General features: G+C 37.6%; 1 protein-coding gene across 6 annotated transcripts in view; it reads left to right on the top strand.

The window, feature by feature from the left end:
* The window catches only part of tafa5l (TAFA chemokine like family member 5, like), a 120,974-nt gene that overhangs the window by 38,194 nt on the left and 62,522 nt on the right, over positions 1-20,258 (top strand). For all 6 annotated transcript variants that reach the window (XR_003593631.1, XR_003593625.1, XR_003593653.1 and 3 more), the window contains exon 2: positions 772-921. Coding sequence is in view for 3 of the 6 variants with exons in the window: in XM_028003384.1 (XP_027859185.1) it covers positions 772-921 (150 nt within the window). In the remaining 3 variants the exon portion in view is untranslated. The remainder of the gene's footprint in view (positions 1-771; positions 922-20,258) is intronic.

The following is a 20,258-nucleotide window of genomic DNA, read 5'->3' as shown; positions in this document are numbered from 1 at the left end:
AGTCCAGGTCGGTACCAAAACGCTGTTCGTCGACATCCTCGGATGTCCAGTCGAGGGATCCGGGTCACGGCACCAAATTGTCATGGAAAAAATACTATTTCGAAGCACTGTTCAGGTAAAATCACTCAATCAGGTTTATTCATATATTGTGCACAATACAGAGAGCTCATAGGACAATCAGTAATGAATGAAGTCGGGATGCAAAGCTCTGCCAGGCAGAGACAACACATGAGTTTTATACCAAGGATAAAGAATTAACAACAAAGGGCGAGACAGCCTGGTTCTGATGCAGCTGTAGAAAACAACTTCCAACCTTCTACATGCAACCCAAATAGTGCTTTTGGTGAGAGTAGTCATATATCTGCTAGTCACATCTGCTAGTCATATAACATGACTAGCAGATGTGACCTTATTGTAATTTTTCCATCACAGTACAAAAAACATGTTTTGCCCACTTTACTTAAAGACCCATAAATAAAACCAGACATTAGAACAGAATGGATAAATGGATGAGTACTTCATTAATACTTTGAATATCTGTAAAGTATATTGCCCCTTGTCATGAGTACTATGACAAGGGGCAATAATACTTTACTCTATAAAACTCTACTCTATCACTTTCTTTTGTACATAAAACACATAAACATATCTGAGCTAGGTTCTATGCAAACAGCTGATTTTACCTCCCAACACCAGTTGCTCCTCTTTAATGTTAATTATAGTCTCATTATGCTGACGTTGTGGCCCCGTTCTCCTCATCTTGTTTGGCAGGCCAGTTGGTAGTGGGGACCTGTGAGATAGTGATGCTCAACAGAGACAGCAGTGTTCCGAGGCGGACAATCGCACGGCAGACCGCGCGCTGCGCCTGTCGGAGAGGCCTGATTGCCGGCACCACCAGGGCGAGGCCAGCTTGTGTAGACGGTGAGTACAACAAATTCCCTAACTTTGATCAAGGGACATACTCTCATCTTTTGCACAAAAGCATCAAACAAAAAAAACATTAAAGTGGGGCGTCTCCACTCTCCAGAAAATTTAAAACACTACCCAGGGAACCAATGAGATCAGCATATTAAATTAAAATTATATCCATCAAAAGTGCTCTACTATACATTTTTGGGGTCAATGGACAGTGGCACAAAACAGAACTGACTACCAGTCAGACATTTACAAAAGTACCTAACAGTAAAATGCTATTTATCATATTCAAGGACATGAATCTGCTGTGATTTGTCAGCTGATTTTCATTATCAGAAAACTTCTTTCTCTGAACTCCTAAAGTTGGGACTTTGACACTTTTTCATCTTTAATTTACATGAAGGGTTGAAGTAAAAACGCAAAAGAAAAGAAAATAACCGCAAAAAATGTTTTTGTTCACTAGAAAAGAAGAGGTTTAATACTATATTACTGAATCATGTTTATTGTCCATCCATTGCTCCTCTGTTTCCACAATAATGACTTGATTTCTGAAAGATATACAGATGTCAAAACGCTGATTTGGTGATTTGTCATAGGTAGCTTAGTGATGGGCATGTCTTTATGGGTTCAAGATGAAATTGTCCATTGGTAATTTCATTTCAAAACTTAAAAGGTTGTAAAAAGTACATGACTGTTATAGTAAGGGCCCTCTTAGTTAGTTTTTCTTTTTCACACATTATTTCAAATAATCAGAAACCTTGAGTAAAACCAAATTGCATTTGAATATTGATTTCATATAAGAAGGGAAAACACTGTTCAAACAAATTTGGGGCATATTGTTTGAATAGTGATCCTGTAAAATCATTAAATTCAATTAACAATATTATAAATAGAATTAATCAAACAACGTAGATTAAAGTAGGCTGAAGCAAGTAACATCATACAGAAAAACAGGTGGTTGCTAATGCGCTTAAATGTCACGATTACTGTGCATTGCTTTGGTGGAGAGTGGTTATTGTGAATAGCGTTTTAATCTACTAATTTTCTATCAAAGAATCAATCAAAAAGCAGCAAAACTTGTCAGCAAATGTTTTGTGGTGTTAGCCTTTAGCTCGTCTCAGTATCTGCTTGGATGCACTCAACTGACACAATGTAGCATAAATATCTGTGATGTTCCACCCCACAGTACTCATTCTGATCTTTTCTAAGGGAAAGAACTTTACTCAAAAGGCTTTCTATTATTTTGTTAAATTTCTGCTCTGCTTTATTGATGTTGGTAAAAAAGACTGCCAAAAAAAAAAGCTCTAAATTGTTGAAATACACCAACAATACACAAATTAAACTGAGGGGTCATTAATTGCACAGATGTATTTTCTATGGCACTGATATAACAAGAACAACATGAAAGATTGCACCAGAAAAAGCCCAGCACAGGTGTAACTATTAGCATTATTGATGTCTCTGTTCTGTTATGCCTCCTATTGTACTGGTGTGTCATCCACAATGCTAGCGGCTTAGCTCTGGCACACAGGAGATGGAACACAACTGGTATTCAGATTAATTACACATTTACACAAAACCACTTTAGCAACTGTTAAAGAAGCACCTTGCATAAATAAAAAGAAACAGAATTCATTGCTTTTCCGTCAGTGAGAAATTACACAACACAATTTTAAAAGTTTCACATCTTTGTATATTAAAGTAGCTTTTCTGTACCTCTGTATCAGTTGTTGGGATCAAGAAGCCAGAGCAAGTCATAAAACACTTTGACAAGTGGAGGGTCTTGAGACAATCTCCAAACATTTACAAATGTTCTCTCATTATTTATTTTTGCTATAATAAAGAAAAGATAAAAAAAGACTTTTAGAAAGATTAAAATGGAGAAAACTAGCTTATTTGCTAAGATCATTTCTTGGGGCAGCAAATGCAAAGATTTGAGCAAGTTTGAGAAGAACTTACCTCATCACTTACATGTGGACACATTGGACCAGAATACATTGTAAGTAAGTAATCTAGTAGGTGGAGGTAGTGTGATGGCTTGGGAAATGTTCTTCTGAGAAATCTGGGATCCAACAATCTGTGTAAATGTGACTTGGGCATGTACCACCTACCTAAGAAATGTTGGGGATCAATTACAAGGCCTTAGCACACAGGTGTCAAACTCCAGTCCTCGAGGGCCGCTGTCCTGCAGTTTTTAGATGTGCCACAAGTACAAAACACTGGAATGAAATTGCTTAATTACCTCCTCCTTGTGTAGATCAGTTCTCCAGAGCCTTAATGACCTAATTATTCTATTCAGGTGTGGTGCAGCAGAGGCACATCTAAAAGTTGCAGGACACCGGCCCTTGAGGACTGGAGTTCGACACCCCTGCCTTAGCAGAATAACCCATCCTGCTACCAAAATGGTTCAGCAATGACTTGGGAAGCATGACAAAAATTTTGAGTTGAGTTGAGTTGAATTCCAAATGTTCCAGAGCTAACACAGCCTGTTTTTAGGTATACCTCCTCCACAATTTATCCTGCTAAGTGTGTGCTTCCCCATCATGAAAATGAGGGATTACAGAATAAAGCTGTAAAAAATATACAAGTTAGTGAGATTCATATCCCTGACTTCAGTGAAATCTCTTCTACTTTTGAGGGATCCTCAATAATACCAATTCTGATAAATAACAGACAAAAATTAATAAATCCACGCAGAGACAAAAAAAAGTCTTTAGATTGCAAAATTTTGTATCTATTCCACTTCAACCAATGTTGAAACCAAACAGAAATGTGAAAGCTTCATGCTGCATATGTCGGGATCTGTTCCTTATCTGTGTATATTTTGAGTTTCTGTCTCTCTGAGTCTCCGTGTTGTCCTGATTACCCTCTGTGTATTTAACCCCACCTGTGTTCTTTGTTCCTTGTCGGGTCCTTGTCGTTGTCTAGTTTCCAGTTGTCACCTGTACTGATCATTGCTCTCTGCTTCTCTCTGTTCTGGACTTTTGGATTTGCATCTTATTAAATCATCTACTTTATCGCTACCTGTGTTTGCTGCCTCTGCCTCACCACCACTCACACCACAAAACCTGACAGCATATTAAAACTGGCTTCATTAAACATCAAATCTTTGGCAGGAAAATAATTTTTAATTCAAGACTTTTTTTATTGATCATTATCTTGACTTTTTGTTCCTGACCGAAACTTGGCTGAATCAAAATAACAGCTAATCTATTCTTATTGAATCATGTCCTCCAAATTTTAGCTTTATAAGCCAGAATCGACACAAGAGGAGGTGGAGTTGCAGTCTTGTTTAATTCTGCCTTTACTTGTAAGCAGATATCCTATGTAAACATTTTATCTTTTGAATATGCTGCCTTGCAACTAAACTCATCCTCTCGTATCTTGCTGCTGAATATATGCAGACCTCTAAAACTCTGCAAACTTCTTTGATGATTTCACTGAATTATTGTCCCTAATCTTTGTTGATTTTGTTCTTATTGTTGGTGATTTTAATTTTCATATCGACAATCCTTTGGATCGAGGCAGTAAAGAGCTATGCCAGATCCTGAATAACTGCGGACTGATCCAACATATCTTGGAACCCACACATAATCATGGACACACTTTGGACCTTATTATTTCTAAAGGACTCATATCTAAAATTGTAGTGCTTGATGTAGCATTTTCAGATCATTTTTGTATTTTTGGGACAGTTTTCTCCCAATTCTCCCAATACAAAACAATTGTGTATAGTTATCAAAAAGACAACTATACACAAGTAATTTCAAAAAGATGCTTTACAGAAACTACTGCCAATCAATTTATTCAGGCTTTTCCTTCAACTGCTATACACTCCTGTACTTCTCTGAGTGATGTAATAGACAATTTTATTTTTAAAATTGAGAATGTTATTGACACCATTGCTCCAGTTACTACAAAAGTAATATCTGGGAAACATAAACCATCTTGGAGAAATTTTGAGTCGGTTAGAAAAGGGAAAAATGAGTGCCGGAAAGCAGAACGTCAGTGGCGTAAAACTAAACTACAAACCCATTTAAATATAAAGGCAAACTCAAAATTTTTAATTTCGAACTGAGAAATGCAAGACAGTTTTTTTTTTTTCCAAATGTCATTTCTACCTCTATCAACAACTCTTGTGCTCTGTTCTCAATTGTTGACAGATTGACAAATCCACCTTCTTCTGTTAACCATGAATTTTTCTCCTCTGAGGCTTGTGGACAAATTTGCCACCTTTTTCATAAATAAAACAATGAAAATAAGGGAGAACAATAAACTCCTCTGTGTCTGTTGTTAGGAAACAATTAACTATGTTTTCCCCTAATCAGAACTTACCTATGATGACCCACTTTAACCTGGTCACTGAAAAAGATTTGAGTTGCACTTTACATCATATGAAATCATCCACCTGTTCCCTTGACATTATACCTACGAGTTTATTCTTAAAGGTCTCAGATGTTTTTGCTCCTGATTTTTTTTACAAATAATTAATAAGTCGCTCTCCACTGGAGTCTTCCCTCTGGCTTTAAAGACTGTGGTAGTTCTAAAAAAAAAACATAATCTAGACTCATCAATTCTAAACAATTATCGACCAACATCAAACTTACCTTTTTTGGCTAAAATAGTAGAAAAAATTGTTTTTCAACAGATAAATGGCTTTCTAGCCCTGAACAACTGTTTTGATGTCCACCAATCAGGCATTCGTCAACATTACTGTACTGAAACTGCTCTTGTGAAAGTATTCAATGACCTCCATCTAAACACTGACTGCAATAAAATGTCAATATTAGTTTTACTTGACTTGAGTGCTGCATTCGATACAGTTAATCATGACATTTTATTATCCCGATTAGAAAATTGGGTTGGCATTTCCGGAATAGTACTCAGCTGGCTTGAATCTTACCTGTCCGACAGAACATTTTGTGTGTCCATAGGCAACTTTAAATCCAAGCTGAACAAAATTACCTATGGAGTTCCCCAAGGCTCTATCCTGGGGCCGTTTTTTTTAATATCTATATGCTTCCATTAATTCAAATGATACAAAATAATAAGATAGAATATCACAATTATGCTGATGACACACAGCTATACATTAGTCTTTCACCAGGAGATTACAGTCAGGCTCAAATACTCACTAAATGTATTGAGCAGATTAATGTCTGGATGTGCCAAAATTTTCTCCAACAAAATAAAAACAAAACTGAAATATTAGTGTTTGGACCAAAAGAGCACAGATAAAAAATAATCACCCACTTTCAGTACATTGGATTAAAATGTTCTGACAAAGCCAAGAATCTGGGGGTGATCATGGATCTTGATCTGAACTTTAATAACCACATCAAATCTATCATAAAAACATCATACTACCATCTAAAAAACGTTGCTAAAATTAGACGACTTACTGTATGTCCCCACAAGATTCAGAAAAATTAGTTCATGCAATGCCATTTTTACTGGATCAAAAAAAAAAACAACAATAAGACAGCTCCAGCTTCTCCAGAATGCCGCTGCAAGAGTCCTTACTAAAACAAAAAGAAATCAACATGTCAGTCCAGTTCTAAGATCCCTGCACTGGCTGCCTGTTGCTCAAAGAATAGAATTTAAAATCACCTTAATAGTTTACAAAGCACTCCATAATAGAAACCCAGATTACATTTCTGATCTTCTTCAACCCTATAGGCCACTCAGACCTTTAAGATAATCAGAATCAAACCTACTAACTATTCCGAGACTCGGAACTAAACATGGTGAAGCAGCTTTTAGTTTTTATGCTCTAACGCTCTGGAATAAGCTTCCTGGTCATTGTAAGACTGTCCCTACCTTGAGTTTAATTAAAACAAGGTTAGAAACCTTCTTATTTGAAGTTGCCTATTCTTAAATTTTTTAATTCTATTCATTTACTATATTTACAATTTTTAATATTTACTGTGTCTATTTTTAATCTGCTTGATTTATTTATTTATTTTATTACTATCTTCTTATTGTATGTTGTTAACTTTCTTGTACAAGCACTTTGAATTGTCTTTGGGTTAGGGTTAGGGTTAGACATCTAAGACACTTATCAGGCACAACAGTGTCTTAGAGACATCTAAGACACTTATCTAGGAGATGACCTTGTTTAAACTCAGATGGACGAGAGTGTAACCTCCAAGAAACTTAACTTGAGCTCACTTTTCCCGATTAAAAGTAACGTCCAGAGTAATTTGGTGGTTTTACCAGCTGATCAATCATCTCTTTGTGTGTCTCTCTTTCTTATATTCTGTTTGGAGTTCATTGTGTCATTGCTTGTCTGCTTCGATGTCTTCTCCTGCTCAGTGCCTTCTGTCAATGTCTTCAGAGTCCGTCAGCTTAAGGGACTTAAACTTTAGTCTTTAATGTGTTCTACTTTAATGAAGATCACCTGTAACAGAGAATATTCAGTGTTCCTCCACTTTGATTTTACACTATAAGTCCCTATGTGTCATTGGATAGTATCTGGTTATTGATGATATAAAAAATGAAGGGATAGAAACCGGACTGAGTCTTAATCTAATGGTATCACTGTCGTAGACATCTCACTGTGCCATTACTTCATCAGCCTGGACACATGACTGTCATCTCATAGCCAACACCACATAGCCTCATTCCCGAGAATGAGCCCCAGTTCTCTGCAGACAGATCTCTGTGACACTTTACAAATGATGATTAATCTACAGAGAAGTAAGATTACAGCTATGGAAATAAATGATTACTGACTACCTGCCACTCCTTCCATTCTATTAGCAGGCGCAGCATTAAAGATTGAACTTGTTGCTGGAGGGGTTGTAGTGGACTAGTGTTCATCATCAATCGATACCTCACTCATTACATTAGAATATGTTCTATAGGTTAGATATGGGTTAGTGTAATTGGTTAAAATGCCACAGAAATCAAGAACAGGGTCTAATAGCTTTCATAGTAGTAGTATTTCTTTTAATGTCTGCCCTGAGGAATAATATCCTATTTTACTGTTCTGCTCATAAAACAGTCACAAAGTCACAAACCTATATTATCTGGTTTATTAGTCTTTATATCTGCTTGGGTAGAATCTGCCATTGGCTGCTTTATAGATATGTTGTTTGTATTTTATCAGCTGTGATATGAAATTGTCCATCCTTTGTCAGTACCTGCAGGATCATTCGAGTGGGGGGCTGGTGTTTCTCTCCAGAGGTCATTGTGAGAAATCACATTGCTCAATCCATCACACGGCAACACAGAGACACAGGACAACCATCCACACACACAATCATACCTAAAGGCAATTTGGAGAGACTAGTTCAGCTAACCATTTGAAGAAGCTGTAGTGCCTGGAGAGAGCCCACTCATGTACCGGGAGAACCAGCAAACAGCATGCAGAATAATCTAGAACTACCAAATGCACCACTCCACCACCCAGGCTGTAATTCAGTGCTACTTTGATAGGTGATGCTCCCTCATGTTTTACACCATGACTGACCCTGAAGAGACCACTATTTTCCCTGGTGATAAATGGTGTGTTTGGGCTGATGTGTAGCATTCTTTTTCCTCCACAAATATAATTTTGCACAAAAGCCATGGTTGTTATATGTGTTACATGGCTTGTGGCAAATTCTAAATAAGGATATGTGTCTTTTGTTTAATTGCTTCCTAATGCCACTCTTCCATAAAGGGCATCATTAAATAATTCAACCTAATCTTTAAGTAATGCTCACTTTATCAACCTGTGTCTTGGCAGGCTGGCAGCGTTGCAATGCTCTTTCCATTTCTGAATGACAGATTGAACTGTGTTCTGTGAGTTGTAGTCCTGCTTTGAGCTTTCTTCATGACTTGTTCCTTTTCTTTATGATACTGTTTGTTTGTTCACTAAATGTATGAAAAAAATAACAATTACAATATTAATCTACAGAATTGTGCTGGATTTTACTTATGTAAAAATTGAGCGCCTTTCATGCCTTTAACTTCCACTTGAACATTGTTTGCTACTTTGTGTCTTTCACATGAAGCTAAACATATTTAGCTTTTTGTTCTTAACATGATATTATGTAAAAAATGTTAAAGGATATGAATATTTTTTGACTCTGCTTAGTGAATGAAATTCACTCAGAATGGAAACTCATTACTGCAGTTTGAGTTTTCTTTCTGACCTTTAAGTCAGAGGAGCTTTAGTTCTTCACAGTTACATTAAAAATTTGCCTCTTGGCATCTGTCCTCTTTTACTGACTTTCAAACATATTTATTCATTGCAAATATTCCAGTGTGTGTTTTTTATTTAGAAGGATCTCATCTTAGTCAATCAATTTAATGCTATAATCCTTCAACAGTGTCAGAAAGGGAACAGAAAGGGAATTCATTTCATTTTATATTGATTCTGATATTGAAATGCCTGCAGGTCTGGATAAAAATAGCATGAATGTATTGGTGAAGTAGCACAGAACTTTTGGACTTTGTAAGAGGTTACAACATAAAGAACACATAATTGAACCTCTCTTGGTAACATAATATAAAATGAACAACCAAAAGTTTTCTTTTTAAGTTTTAGTATCAAACAGTATGTGTTTTTTTCCAGCTGAGATTAACAGTTACAATAAACATTCACAATCTGTTTTTCACAATCTCTCTGTTTGCCGTGGGGTGCTAAAAGCTGGAAAAAGCATATTTTGATGGAAAAAATCTTAATTCAGCATTTATTTAAATACCATTCCAAAAATGTCCCTTGCTGCACACTGTCAGAATGGTGGACTGGCAGACAAATGTTGAGTTAACATGACTATAAAGTGCAATACAATTATTTCTTAATACAAGTAGCATAATGACTAGATCTGAACAAAATTATTCTGATCAAATATTTGTTTTGCAGAAGTTCATACAGACTGCCACTGTTGTTATTCAGATTGCATCATTTAATGTATAGTTTTACGGCACGAGTGTATCTTTTCACTTAATCAACATTCAAAATTATTGCCAGACAGATACTCTGGCTTTTGGATGTTTGCAAGAAGTTTATTAATAAATAAATAGAGTAAACACCAGTTTTGCATTTGACAACAATTAGTTGTCTGAAACGTAACTTATTAACTCAGCTGGTGGATGTTGATTCCTGCTCCCCCTTCCCCACTTACCTGTCCCCGCCCACCCCTCTTCACCTGGAGAAAATAGTAACACAAAAATGACTTACCTAAATTTCTTGGGGAATATTTCATCAGCTTCTTTCTCTATGGTCAAATAGGGGCGTCTTTCTCAGTGCCTGGTCCTCATTATCATCCTCCACACCCATAGCATGTATTCATTAGCAACATTTGCCCCACCTCCTCCCTCTCTACCATGTGTCCTTAGGCTAAAATTGTTCTAAAGTCGGTAAAGCAAAGAAGACAAGCACCATGTCACATCAGCCATCATGCTACATAATGTACATAAAAGATAATATATTAGCTTTTAATATCTTTTTCATTTGTCCTTTTTAATGTATCCCTTTTTCATTTATCTCTTTTTGATTAATCTGTTTTTCATTGATCATTTATCAATTTATTTATAGCTTCACCATAAAATACAATATAAACCATACCTGCACACTGCTCACCTTTACAGCCTCTCTGGAAGGACAGCAGCGGTGGATGTCTGGTAATGGAAAGATGGCCTTCAAGGCTTGAGTCACAAAACCAACTCATTCTTAGATGCTCCATAGAGCTGCCTCTGAATATTGCAGTTCCCTTATGATGTACAGAAAAGTCTGCACCTTATAATTGGATCACAGCTGGTAGTTATGGAGGCGTCCCAAAGTTTCAATCGTAAGCCAACTTCAGCGGCCGCTTCATCCAAACTATGAAAACCCCGACGGTGAAGCTCTGAGTCCATGAGAGCCGCTAACTGAAACACGTTCTGTCTGAGCGGCTATACAAAAAATAAAGTCATGAGTTATAAAACTATTTTCTAATGAAGTTGCTGAGCTTCAGCTCACTGATAAAGCGGTGGTAGGTCGCCATCTTTCTTGAAGCAATGTACGGTGTGACGCTAACCAACCAATTGGATAAGTTGTAGCCTGATGACGCTGCCCCTCCTCATTAGCATGTATTTATTTACCTTTTTTCCCATTTCTGCACTGTAACAAATTGCCCTGTATTTTTACAGTAAAATGCTGGCAGCAGGGTTGCCAGCCTTTTACTGTTAATTATACAGTACCCTTACTGTAATCAACTTTACAGTATATTACTGTCACAAAAGAAATCTTTTGATTACAGCACATTGCTGTTTTTATCAGATTTACAGTAGACTACTGGCAGCTGTGTTGCCAGTATATTACAGTTTTTCTGTGGTATCATTACTGTTGAATTCACATACAACTTACTACTGTAAATTTCCAATACAAAATAGAAACATAAAAAAAACACTTAGAAAATGTAAGTTCCATCATGTCAACCAACATTTATTTGGGGAAAAAAAAGAACCAACTCAAACATTGACTCATACACAGTCTTTAGTGGCCACATAATAAAGAAGAAGGTTTTGAAACGACAACGTATGTGTGCCTTTAACCTAAACCTTTTCTACAAGAATGTTGAGGGTAAACTGTCCAAAGTAAGTCGTATACTGGAAAAACAGTAAGAAAATCACCATCTATTTTGTAAAATAAATTTCTTAATAACTGATTTAAAGAGTTTTTGAATGAAGCATGAATTGTGGCCTTTTGATTAGTCTGAAATAAAATAAGTATGAAAGAAATTATGAAATAATGCATTGTACAACTCAGCACACTACTTTTTCAATACAAAATACTACTTTTAGTGGAAGTGAGGAACAATATGATGCAACATAAAACAAATGAAACATTTAACTTTCAATCTAAAGCATAGAAAAAATTTGCAAATTTTAGTTTGATAAAAATTTAAATGAAACATTTAGACTTGAATTTCCTTTAGGGCAAAATCAGAGCTCCAACATCAAATGATAAAACAATGAAACAATATTTGACAACATACTGCCAAGATAAGTTAAACATTGTGCCTGTACAGTCAAAATTACAAATTACATCTGAAGAACAGAAAGTGGGAGCCTTGACAAAATTTATGCTATAAATTAAAAGAGATATCTAAGATTATGCTGACCCTTAAACCAAAAAAAATCTCTCAAGAACACTCCTGTTCAGGGATAAGTTGCCTTCATGCCTGTATAGTTTTTTGTTTGTTTGTTTTTGCACAGAGGGGCAACAATATCTATAGCCTGGTTAGAAAGTTCTCACTAACCTATATGAAATTCCACTCAAAGTCCAAGAGGATTTTTAGCAGAGTTGAAATACGGGGATTGACAGTGACCGACTTCTTTTGAACAGTTTTTCCTGTCCTCTTGGAGATGATCTTGCCACAGCTGGCCTTGCTTTCTTGATTTCAACCCTGAAAGAGGGACCGCCTGAAAATGCAGTAATTTCAGATTAGCATATGATGCTTAAGGAGTCAGGGTCAAGATATATCAAATAATGTTATGCTAGCTTTTTATTACAGCATGACAGATTAACTAAGCTAACTTTCAAACAGCTACAGTCTGCTTAAAAATGACAACTGTATGACAACATCATCTGACAAATAAATTATGCTCCAACTTACCGGATTGGCTCATAAAATGCAGGATTCAAATGGATAGTCCTTGTAAAGAAAATTCTAGAGGTTGCTTCCACATGTCACAACGACGTGTCTTCTTGAGAAATACAGTAGCGTTCTGTTTAAAGAGAGCCTCCTTGCCGTTGAATCTAACATCATTCCCAAAATGCAATGCTACTCACAGTATATTACAGTATTTTATTAAAAACAGTAATAATTGCCCAGAATGCATTGTTTTTCACGGTGCAGTACCGTTTTCAATAGAAACAGTATGATACTGTTCGGTTTTGGCCGTTTTTATACAGCAATTTGTTACAGTGTGGGGAAAAACTGATAAATGAAAAAAGAAAAATTGAAAAAGAATAAATGAAAAAGAATTAATGAAAATGAAAAATTTAAAAAGGACAAATGAAAAAGGGATAAATTGATAAATGAAAAGGAGAAAAATGAAAGAGGGATAAATGAAAAAGATACATGAAAAATAGATAAATGGAAAAGTGATAAATGAAGAATAGATAAATGAAAATGGGATAATGAAAAACAGATAAATGAAAATTAAAATTGGAAGCGGATAAATGAAAATGAAAAAATGGAAAAGGATAAAGATGTCAGAGAGACAAAGAAAAGCTTTTCAGTTGAAAGACAGTAGGTACGTAATGTCAGTGTTTCAACAAGAGAGTTGTAAATATTCAGGTTAGCTTAAGCTAGCCTAAAATGACAGGTGGTTGTTGTTGTCTCCGCTCCGTATTTAACCAATACGGGACGCAATTTATTCCGTATTGCTATAAATGTCTGATAAACACGCCTATCACACACATCTCAACAATAAGTGTAATAACAATGACCAAAACAAAACATGGAAAATATTAAGGTCAGCTAAATTGTCGGGACCTAAATAGGACCCCCTCCCCAAAACGCCCACGAACTGACGCTGTTGTCACGATTGTTTAGAGACGGACACTACGCAGCCGCGGTGAGCCGCTATCAACCCTTATCCTTTTAAAATGTCCACCCGATACTACACCGTCCTTAGAAGTAAAACCTCTGGCAAAAATACAGACGTGAGTGGGAAGACGCACATTCCAGGCTAAACAATTACAGTGAAGTTTAATAGGGGCATTAAAAAAATGTGTCGGTGATATTCAGTGGCGCACAGTGGATTTGTTTGATATCAGACAGAATGGGTCAGGAGAGGAACACCACAGATCTGTCAGAACCTAAAGAACCAGACATCAGTCTCTTCATTCCTCAGTCATTTCCTGAGACAGAAAAATAATATAAATGGCAATTTAAAGAACAAATAATACAAATAGATGAATAAATAAATGAATAAATATTGTGAATAGAAACCATTTATTTTTTCAACATTAAAACATTTGTTAGGATTGTGTAGGAAAAACGCTGATATCTTTTACAAATACAGTGTTTTGTGGTTAATATTATTTCACCATTTTATTAATGCGGGTTGCCAGTTTGGATAAGGCTTCCTATCAAGCTATAAGAATGAAAGAAAACATGCTAACAAAATGCCTCAAACCTGCAGCCCATAGGTGGTTCTAGACACAGAAGTGGCTCTTTGGCTCACTTATGTATTAAATGATGAAATACTGCCCTGTTTTTTGTTTCATTCTTTTTTAATTGATCTGTAGGCAGCAATTTATTCACATATATGTACATTTATTATTATTTATACTTTAATTAAAGATGAGTTGTACAAGTTTGGCATAGAGGGGGGGTGGTGCCGATGACATGTTCGCATACACCTCAGAAAGTATATAGTTGCGCCCCTGTTGAAACCCACAATAGATTAAAGAATAAAAGATCCTATTTATGAGAAAAAAAATTTTAAAACTTGCTGAGCAACAATTGCAAGATAATAAACGGCAAACAAAATGTCAGCTGTTACTTCATTACATGAGAACTTACAATATAATGGCTATTGTTTGTTGACCCTCAGCAGAGCTTTTTATCAGATTTGTTCAAACATCAAAAGGATAATTAAAATAATTTTGACCTTCTAACAATACATCTGTAATGAAAAAGACTTAACAGATAAATTAAATATTTAATCATTAAAACTACACAATTAAGATATTAGAACATCTGGAATACTCTGAATCACAACCAAAAAAAAAAAAAAGTTTACACCGGCCTCTTTATTAGGTACCCCTTGCTGGAGAGGGCTTGGACTTTTTTTTGCTTTCAGAGGCACCTTAATTCTTCTTAGTATAAATTCAAGGAGAGTTTCAGAAACTTTCTTCTGCAGGATTTTGACAAAATGGCATCACTTAGTTACATCCCAAAGTTGTTCTGTTGGACTGAGAGATCTGGTGGCGGTGAAGTCACTTCAGGACAGTGAACTCAATGACATGTTCAAGGAACTAGCTTGAGATTATTTGAGTTTTATGACATGATGCATTAGGGCAGGAGTGGGCAACTCCAGGCCTCGAGGGCTGGTCTCCTGCAACTTTTAGATGTGTCTCTACTTCAATAATGAGGTCAAATAATGAGGTCTTTAGCAGGACTCTGGAGAACTTGACTGCACTTAGGAGGTGATTCAGCTGTTGGATTCAAGTGTGTTGGACCAGGGAGACAACTAAGAGTTGTAAGACACTGGCCCTCGAGGACCAGGATTGCCCACCCCTGCATTAGGGTGTTGGGGGAACCAAGACAAGAAGGTGCACTTGGTCATAAAGCACAGGTGTCAAACTTCAGTCCTCGAGGGCCGCTGTCCTGCAGTTCTTAGATGTGCCACAGGTACAAAATGGCTTAATTACCTCCTCCTTGTGTAGATCAGTTCTCCAGAGCCTTGCTAATGACCTAATTATTCTATTCAGGTGTGGTGCAGCAGAGGCACGTCTAAAAGTTGCAGGACACCGGCCCTTGAGGACTGGAGTTTGACGCCCCTAAGTGATGAAGATGGTCAGCAAAAATATTCAGTACTCAACAAACCAGAACAAGGTTATTTTCATATTCTGGTGACTCAGTATAAAATGAGCAAACAGAGAGGAATCTGGCCAGGACTGACTGAGGAAGAAGCAGTTAAAAGTGTGGTTAATATGAATCGGCTTTATGGGTATACCTAATAAAGTGGCCAGTGAGTGTATATACTGTACTAGCTGTAACAAAACAGTATTCTTCCAAAAAAACCTCCCAGTTTCTAAATAATAATAATAATTTTTTAAAAAATAACTCAGAGAACAAACTGTCTGGAAACGCACAGAACAACATGTCTAAATCCCTTTAAAAGTCAAGCCAGAAGAAAAAAGGAGAAAATAACTACTTCCTGGAAAAATAAAAATTTTCTGATGAAAATATCCTTCTGTACATCTGTTCAGTGTGCTGGTGGATTCTTTTAAATGTTCTTTTTCTATCATCACTGGAAATGAAAGAACACCAGGTCCCCAAAAGAGGGCTGGAAGACAAAGGGATGGAAATCTGTCTGCTATAAATTGATCTCCGACTGCAGCTTCATCCATTAGTAGGAGCGATTGTACAAAGCTGTTAATATTTCTTAATCCTGGCTAAGTGACTTAGCTCATCATCATGCATTGTTATTGTAGCAGAAGAAGCTGCTGTTTACCGTCAATTATTAAATGACTAGGAAGCACATACTTACTATTTGTTTAATCATTTTATCAGAGAAAATTGCCTCTTTGAGACATTTCTAAAAACAAATGATTCACTGGCGGCTTTAGCATAAAATCTGGTGTTATATTTGCTGCGCAGTGGCAGAATTTTGCCAGATTAATAGTGTCTGGTTCAGAAGTCGCTGTTGTGCCTCCTGCCCTGCTCGTCTGGCATCACCTCATCAAGTTGGGCAGGGCTTGGCTCTCGTGCTGGGGGTTGCAGATGGTCTTCTGTGTGATGTGGTTGGAGGTCCAGAGCCGTACACCAGTGAGAACCTTGGCAGCTGACAAGCTTGGCCCGCCATATGCTCCGGCAACAGGACGGGCCACCTAGGTGTCAGCCAGGCAGACTCTGCCTCTGGTCCAGGCACCTGAGCCGGCTGTTTGGCCCCCTGCTGCCGCACCAGGCCTCCCTCGCCACGGGAATCCGGTACACAGGAGATGTGGAAAATGGTCTTCAGCTACGACACAAAACTAATTCTTGATGGAACGTCAAGAACACCTAAACATCAGAATAATCTTGAGAAAATTTGTGTAATGAAGAACCCACATTTTTCTGTTATTTCCACAAATTTCCTGTTTTATTTTTTTGTGATGGACCATAACAATGTAGTGCATTATTATTAGTGCTGTCAATCAATTAAAAAACTTAATCAGATTCATCACATCTACCACTGTGATTAATAACTTTGTAAATTTGAAATGTAAAAAAATCCTAAAAAGGTGTTTCTGTGGAAGCATTGACTCATGAGGGCTGTGCACTAATGCAGAATACACATTTCAGTTCTTCCTATTTAAATGAATAATGAAATTATTTAATCCATGTTTTATTTATCTTCTTCTATTTACCGGGATGTCAGATTAAACTCTGGTGTCATAACATACACATTATATATTCAATGTGTCGTCTGCTGTAAAATAAATATGGTTCGCATAAGATTAACCCTTTTTAAATGAGAAAAATATTTGGTTTTCTGACATAGAGACGCCTAAGAAATGATTATGAGAAAACAACATTAAAATAATTCCTGGTAGGCAGGAAGATCTTGAACTGGACTGTATCATCACTCTAAAAATGACTTCACTTTTTTGAGCAAAAAGTCAGATTTTTATGTTCAGAAAAATGAAAGACTTTGCAAATGCTAAAAGCAGTTATCATGCATTTTAGGAGTACATTGTAACTCAGTGGCTTTGTTGTTTCTACATAAGCCAGCACAGATGGATCGAGACAGGTTGAAGCCAGAAGGTTTTTGTTTTTGTTGTTGAACTATTTCAACAAGTCTCCGCTGCATCATCATCATGCTTATACTGATGGTATGAAAAACAATGGAAAGTCTGGGCTGGTTGGTGCCAGCTGTGGCCAGCGATGTACAATGTTTTTATTTTCTCCAGTATCCGACGCTCTGCTGGCAAGACTGATGCACTCCACGGCTAGTCAGCACTCCCACCAGCTTTACCAGCTCAGCTTTTATCAGGTGCCCTGGAAATTCAGTTTTGCTGGCCCTGTAATGTACTCAAAACTACATCTGCAAACGACTGATAAATCTATGTTTTGTTGTCCCTGATGGATGGGTGAGAAAATGAAAATTTGCTGCGGCATGTTGCTGTGTCAGCAGGGAGATCACTTCAGATTTCCCCCACTCCTCCGCTCATAATGACCGCTCTGTCGCTGGAATCTAGTCGTGAACCTTTTTTTTTTTTTAAAGGTTTTGTTGGATCTAGTGGCCTTTATTTGAAAGTATTTGACAGGAAAGAGGGTAGTAAGAGAGGGGGAAGACATGCGGCAAATGTCGCCAGGCCGGGAATCTAACCTTCGACTACTGCCACGAGAACTAAGGCCTCAATATGTGGGTGGTGCTTTGACTCTGCGCCACCACAACACCCAGTCGTGAACCTTTTTAATATTTTTTTAAGCTTGGCAGGTTCTCCAAGCTGACAAGTTTCCAGATCATTTTGTTCCACCTCTGCATCTCCTGGCTGCACTGCAAGAGCGGGCTGAAAAAGCACAGCTCTCCTCTGATGTGCTAATACGTTTTATTTACTGAGGGAGAAAATCTTTATATTTGCAGCGCAGTGCTTGTTTGAGCATGCCTTCATTCTCGCTGGGCTACTGTTTGGTTTTTCAGTCAGCTCGATAGAGATGACACACCTTTATTGCAGTAAAGGCAGTGAGGGTCTGTCAGTCTAAACACCTATTTTAGTTGCCTAACAAGACCTGAAGAAGGAAAACTTCTGAGAAATGTCATCATGCCTCCCTTCCCTTTCTCTTTTTTCTTCCCTCTTTCACTGTGGGCTCTCTGTGAATTGTATTCCCGCTCTTTCAATTTGCCGATTGTGTTAGCACGCTCCACAATGCTCTGCCTTCGGGGGATCGTGGGTAGGCTGGAGCACCAGCCCCGGTCAGGCCCGGAGAGAGCTGCTAACCTTTTCCGTGTTGCCTTAGCATTGTTTAAAGAACAATCAGCACTTATCAGCACTGACTACAGATAAATGCTAAGGCAGTGCTACGTAGGCAGAACATCTCGCACTCCGTCAATCTGACGTCTGTTACAGACAAGAAGACGAAAGAGAATGGTGAAATGCTGTTTATTGCCATTCTGTTCTGAAATCCTCCACCTGTAATCTACTCTCTGGAATTTCACTTTTTATTTTAGCTTTACCCCGCAGCTGTCATTTGCAGTATTCTAGTGATATAAAAGTCAGGAGAGGCATTTGTTCTAACTGCATAATAATGAAAATGGATAAATTCAATGTTTACCTCCCTAATAACTGTGGTATGAAAACAAACCAGACAAAGGCTAGTGAGCAAAAAGCATCTCTAGTCATTTTGTGATTGCAGGTTGATGGAGGACCCAAATGCAGAATGGCAGAGAGTAAATGATGAAAGAATGCTTTAATAAAAACAATTAACAAAAAATTCAGAAAGAGCCAGGGTAGAATGCAAGGAATAAATCCAAGAAAATACCCAAAAGGAGGACAAACGAGAGGTAATGTAGTCAGACGGGGTTGTAACGGGAGGAACCAGTGAGGAGTGACTGAGAATGAGGTTCTTAAGTACAGGGAGAGTGAATGTTGAACAAAAGACATAGGGCCTGGGGACTAGGAAATGAATCTAACAAAAATAACTAAACATAACAAAAACAACATGGGTTCTCTCCGGGTACTCCAGCTTCCTCCCACAGTCCAAAAACATGACTATCAGGTTAATTGGTCTCTCTAAATTCTCCCTAGGTGTGAGTGTGTGTGTGCATGGTTGTTTGTCTCTGTGTTGCCCTGCGACAGACTGGCGACATCTCCAGGGTGTACCCCGCCTCTCACCCAAAACGTTCGTTGGAGATAGTCACCCGCACCACTCCTGACCCCAGTACCATGCCATACCAACTTTATTTATGAAGCACTTTATACACCGACAGGACCAAAGTAGTAAATAGAAAAGATCGAATATAAAATACATATTAATATACAGACACAATAAAACAAAGTGAAACCTCTCAGATTGTGCCAAAAGCCAAAGAAAAAAGATGGGTCTTAAGAAGGGACTTAAAAACAGCGAGTGAAGAGGTCTGTCTTATGCCCAAAGGAAGATCATTCCATAGCTTGGGGGCTGCCACAGAAAAAGCACAGTTCCCACTGAGCTGCACTTTGTCTTTGGCACCTTCAGAAGCAGCTGATCAGCTGACCTGAGGGAACGGGAGGGTGTGTAAGAATGTAACAGTTCAGACAGATAAGGAGGGGCAAGGCCATTAAGAGCTTTAAAAACAAATAAAAGGATTTTAAAATGAATCCTAAAATGTACTAGTAACCAGTGTAAGGAAGCTAAAATAGGGGAAATATGGTCAAATTTTTGTGTACCTGTTAAAAGACATGCAGCAGCATTTTGTACCCTCTGAAGCTGGGAAATATAGAAATCATTGACTCCTATATGAAGTGCATTACAGTAATCCAGCCGTGTGGTCACAAATGCATGAATCACTGTTTCAAAGTGCTATTTGGAAATAATAGGTTTTACTTTGGCTAGCTGCCTTAAGTGGAAAAAGCTGGATTTTACAACAACTCTAATGTGTGCTTCCAGCTTAAGACCAACATCCATCTTGACCCCTAAATTTGTAATAACCGGCTTGACATACTG

The sequence above is a fragment of the Xiphophorus couchianus genome, chromosome 1 (genome assembly GCF_001444195.1).
Source record: "Xiphophorus couchianus chromosome 1, X_couchianus-1.0, whole genome shotgun sequence".
NCBI lineage: Eukaryota > Metazoa > Chordata > Actinopteri > Cyprinodontiformes > Poeciliidae > Xiphophorus > Xiphophorus couchianus.
This window is presented reverse-complemented; position numbering and strand designations above follow the sequence as displayed.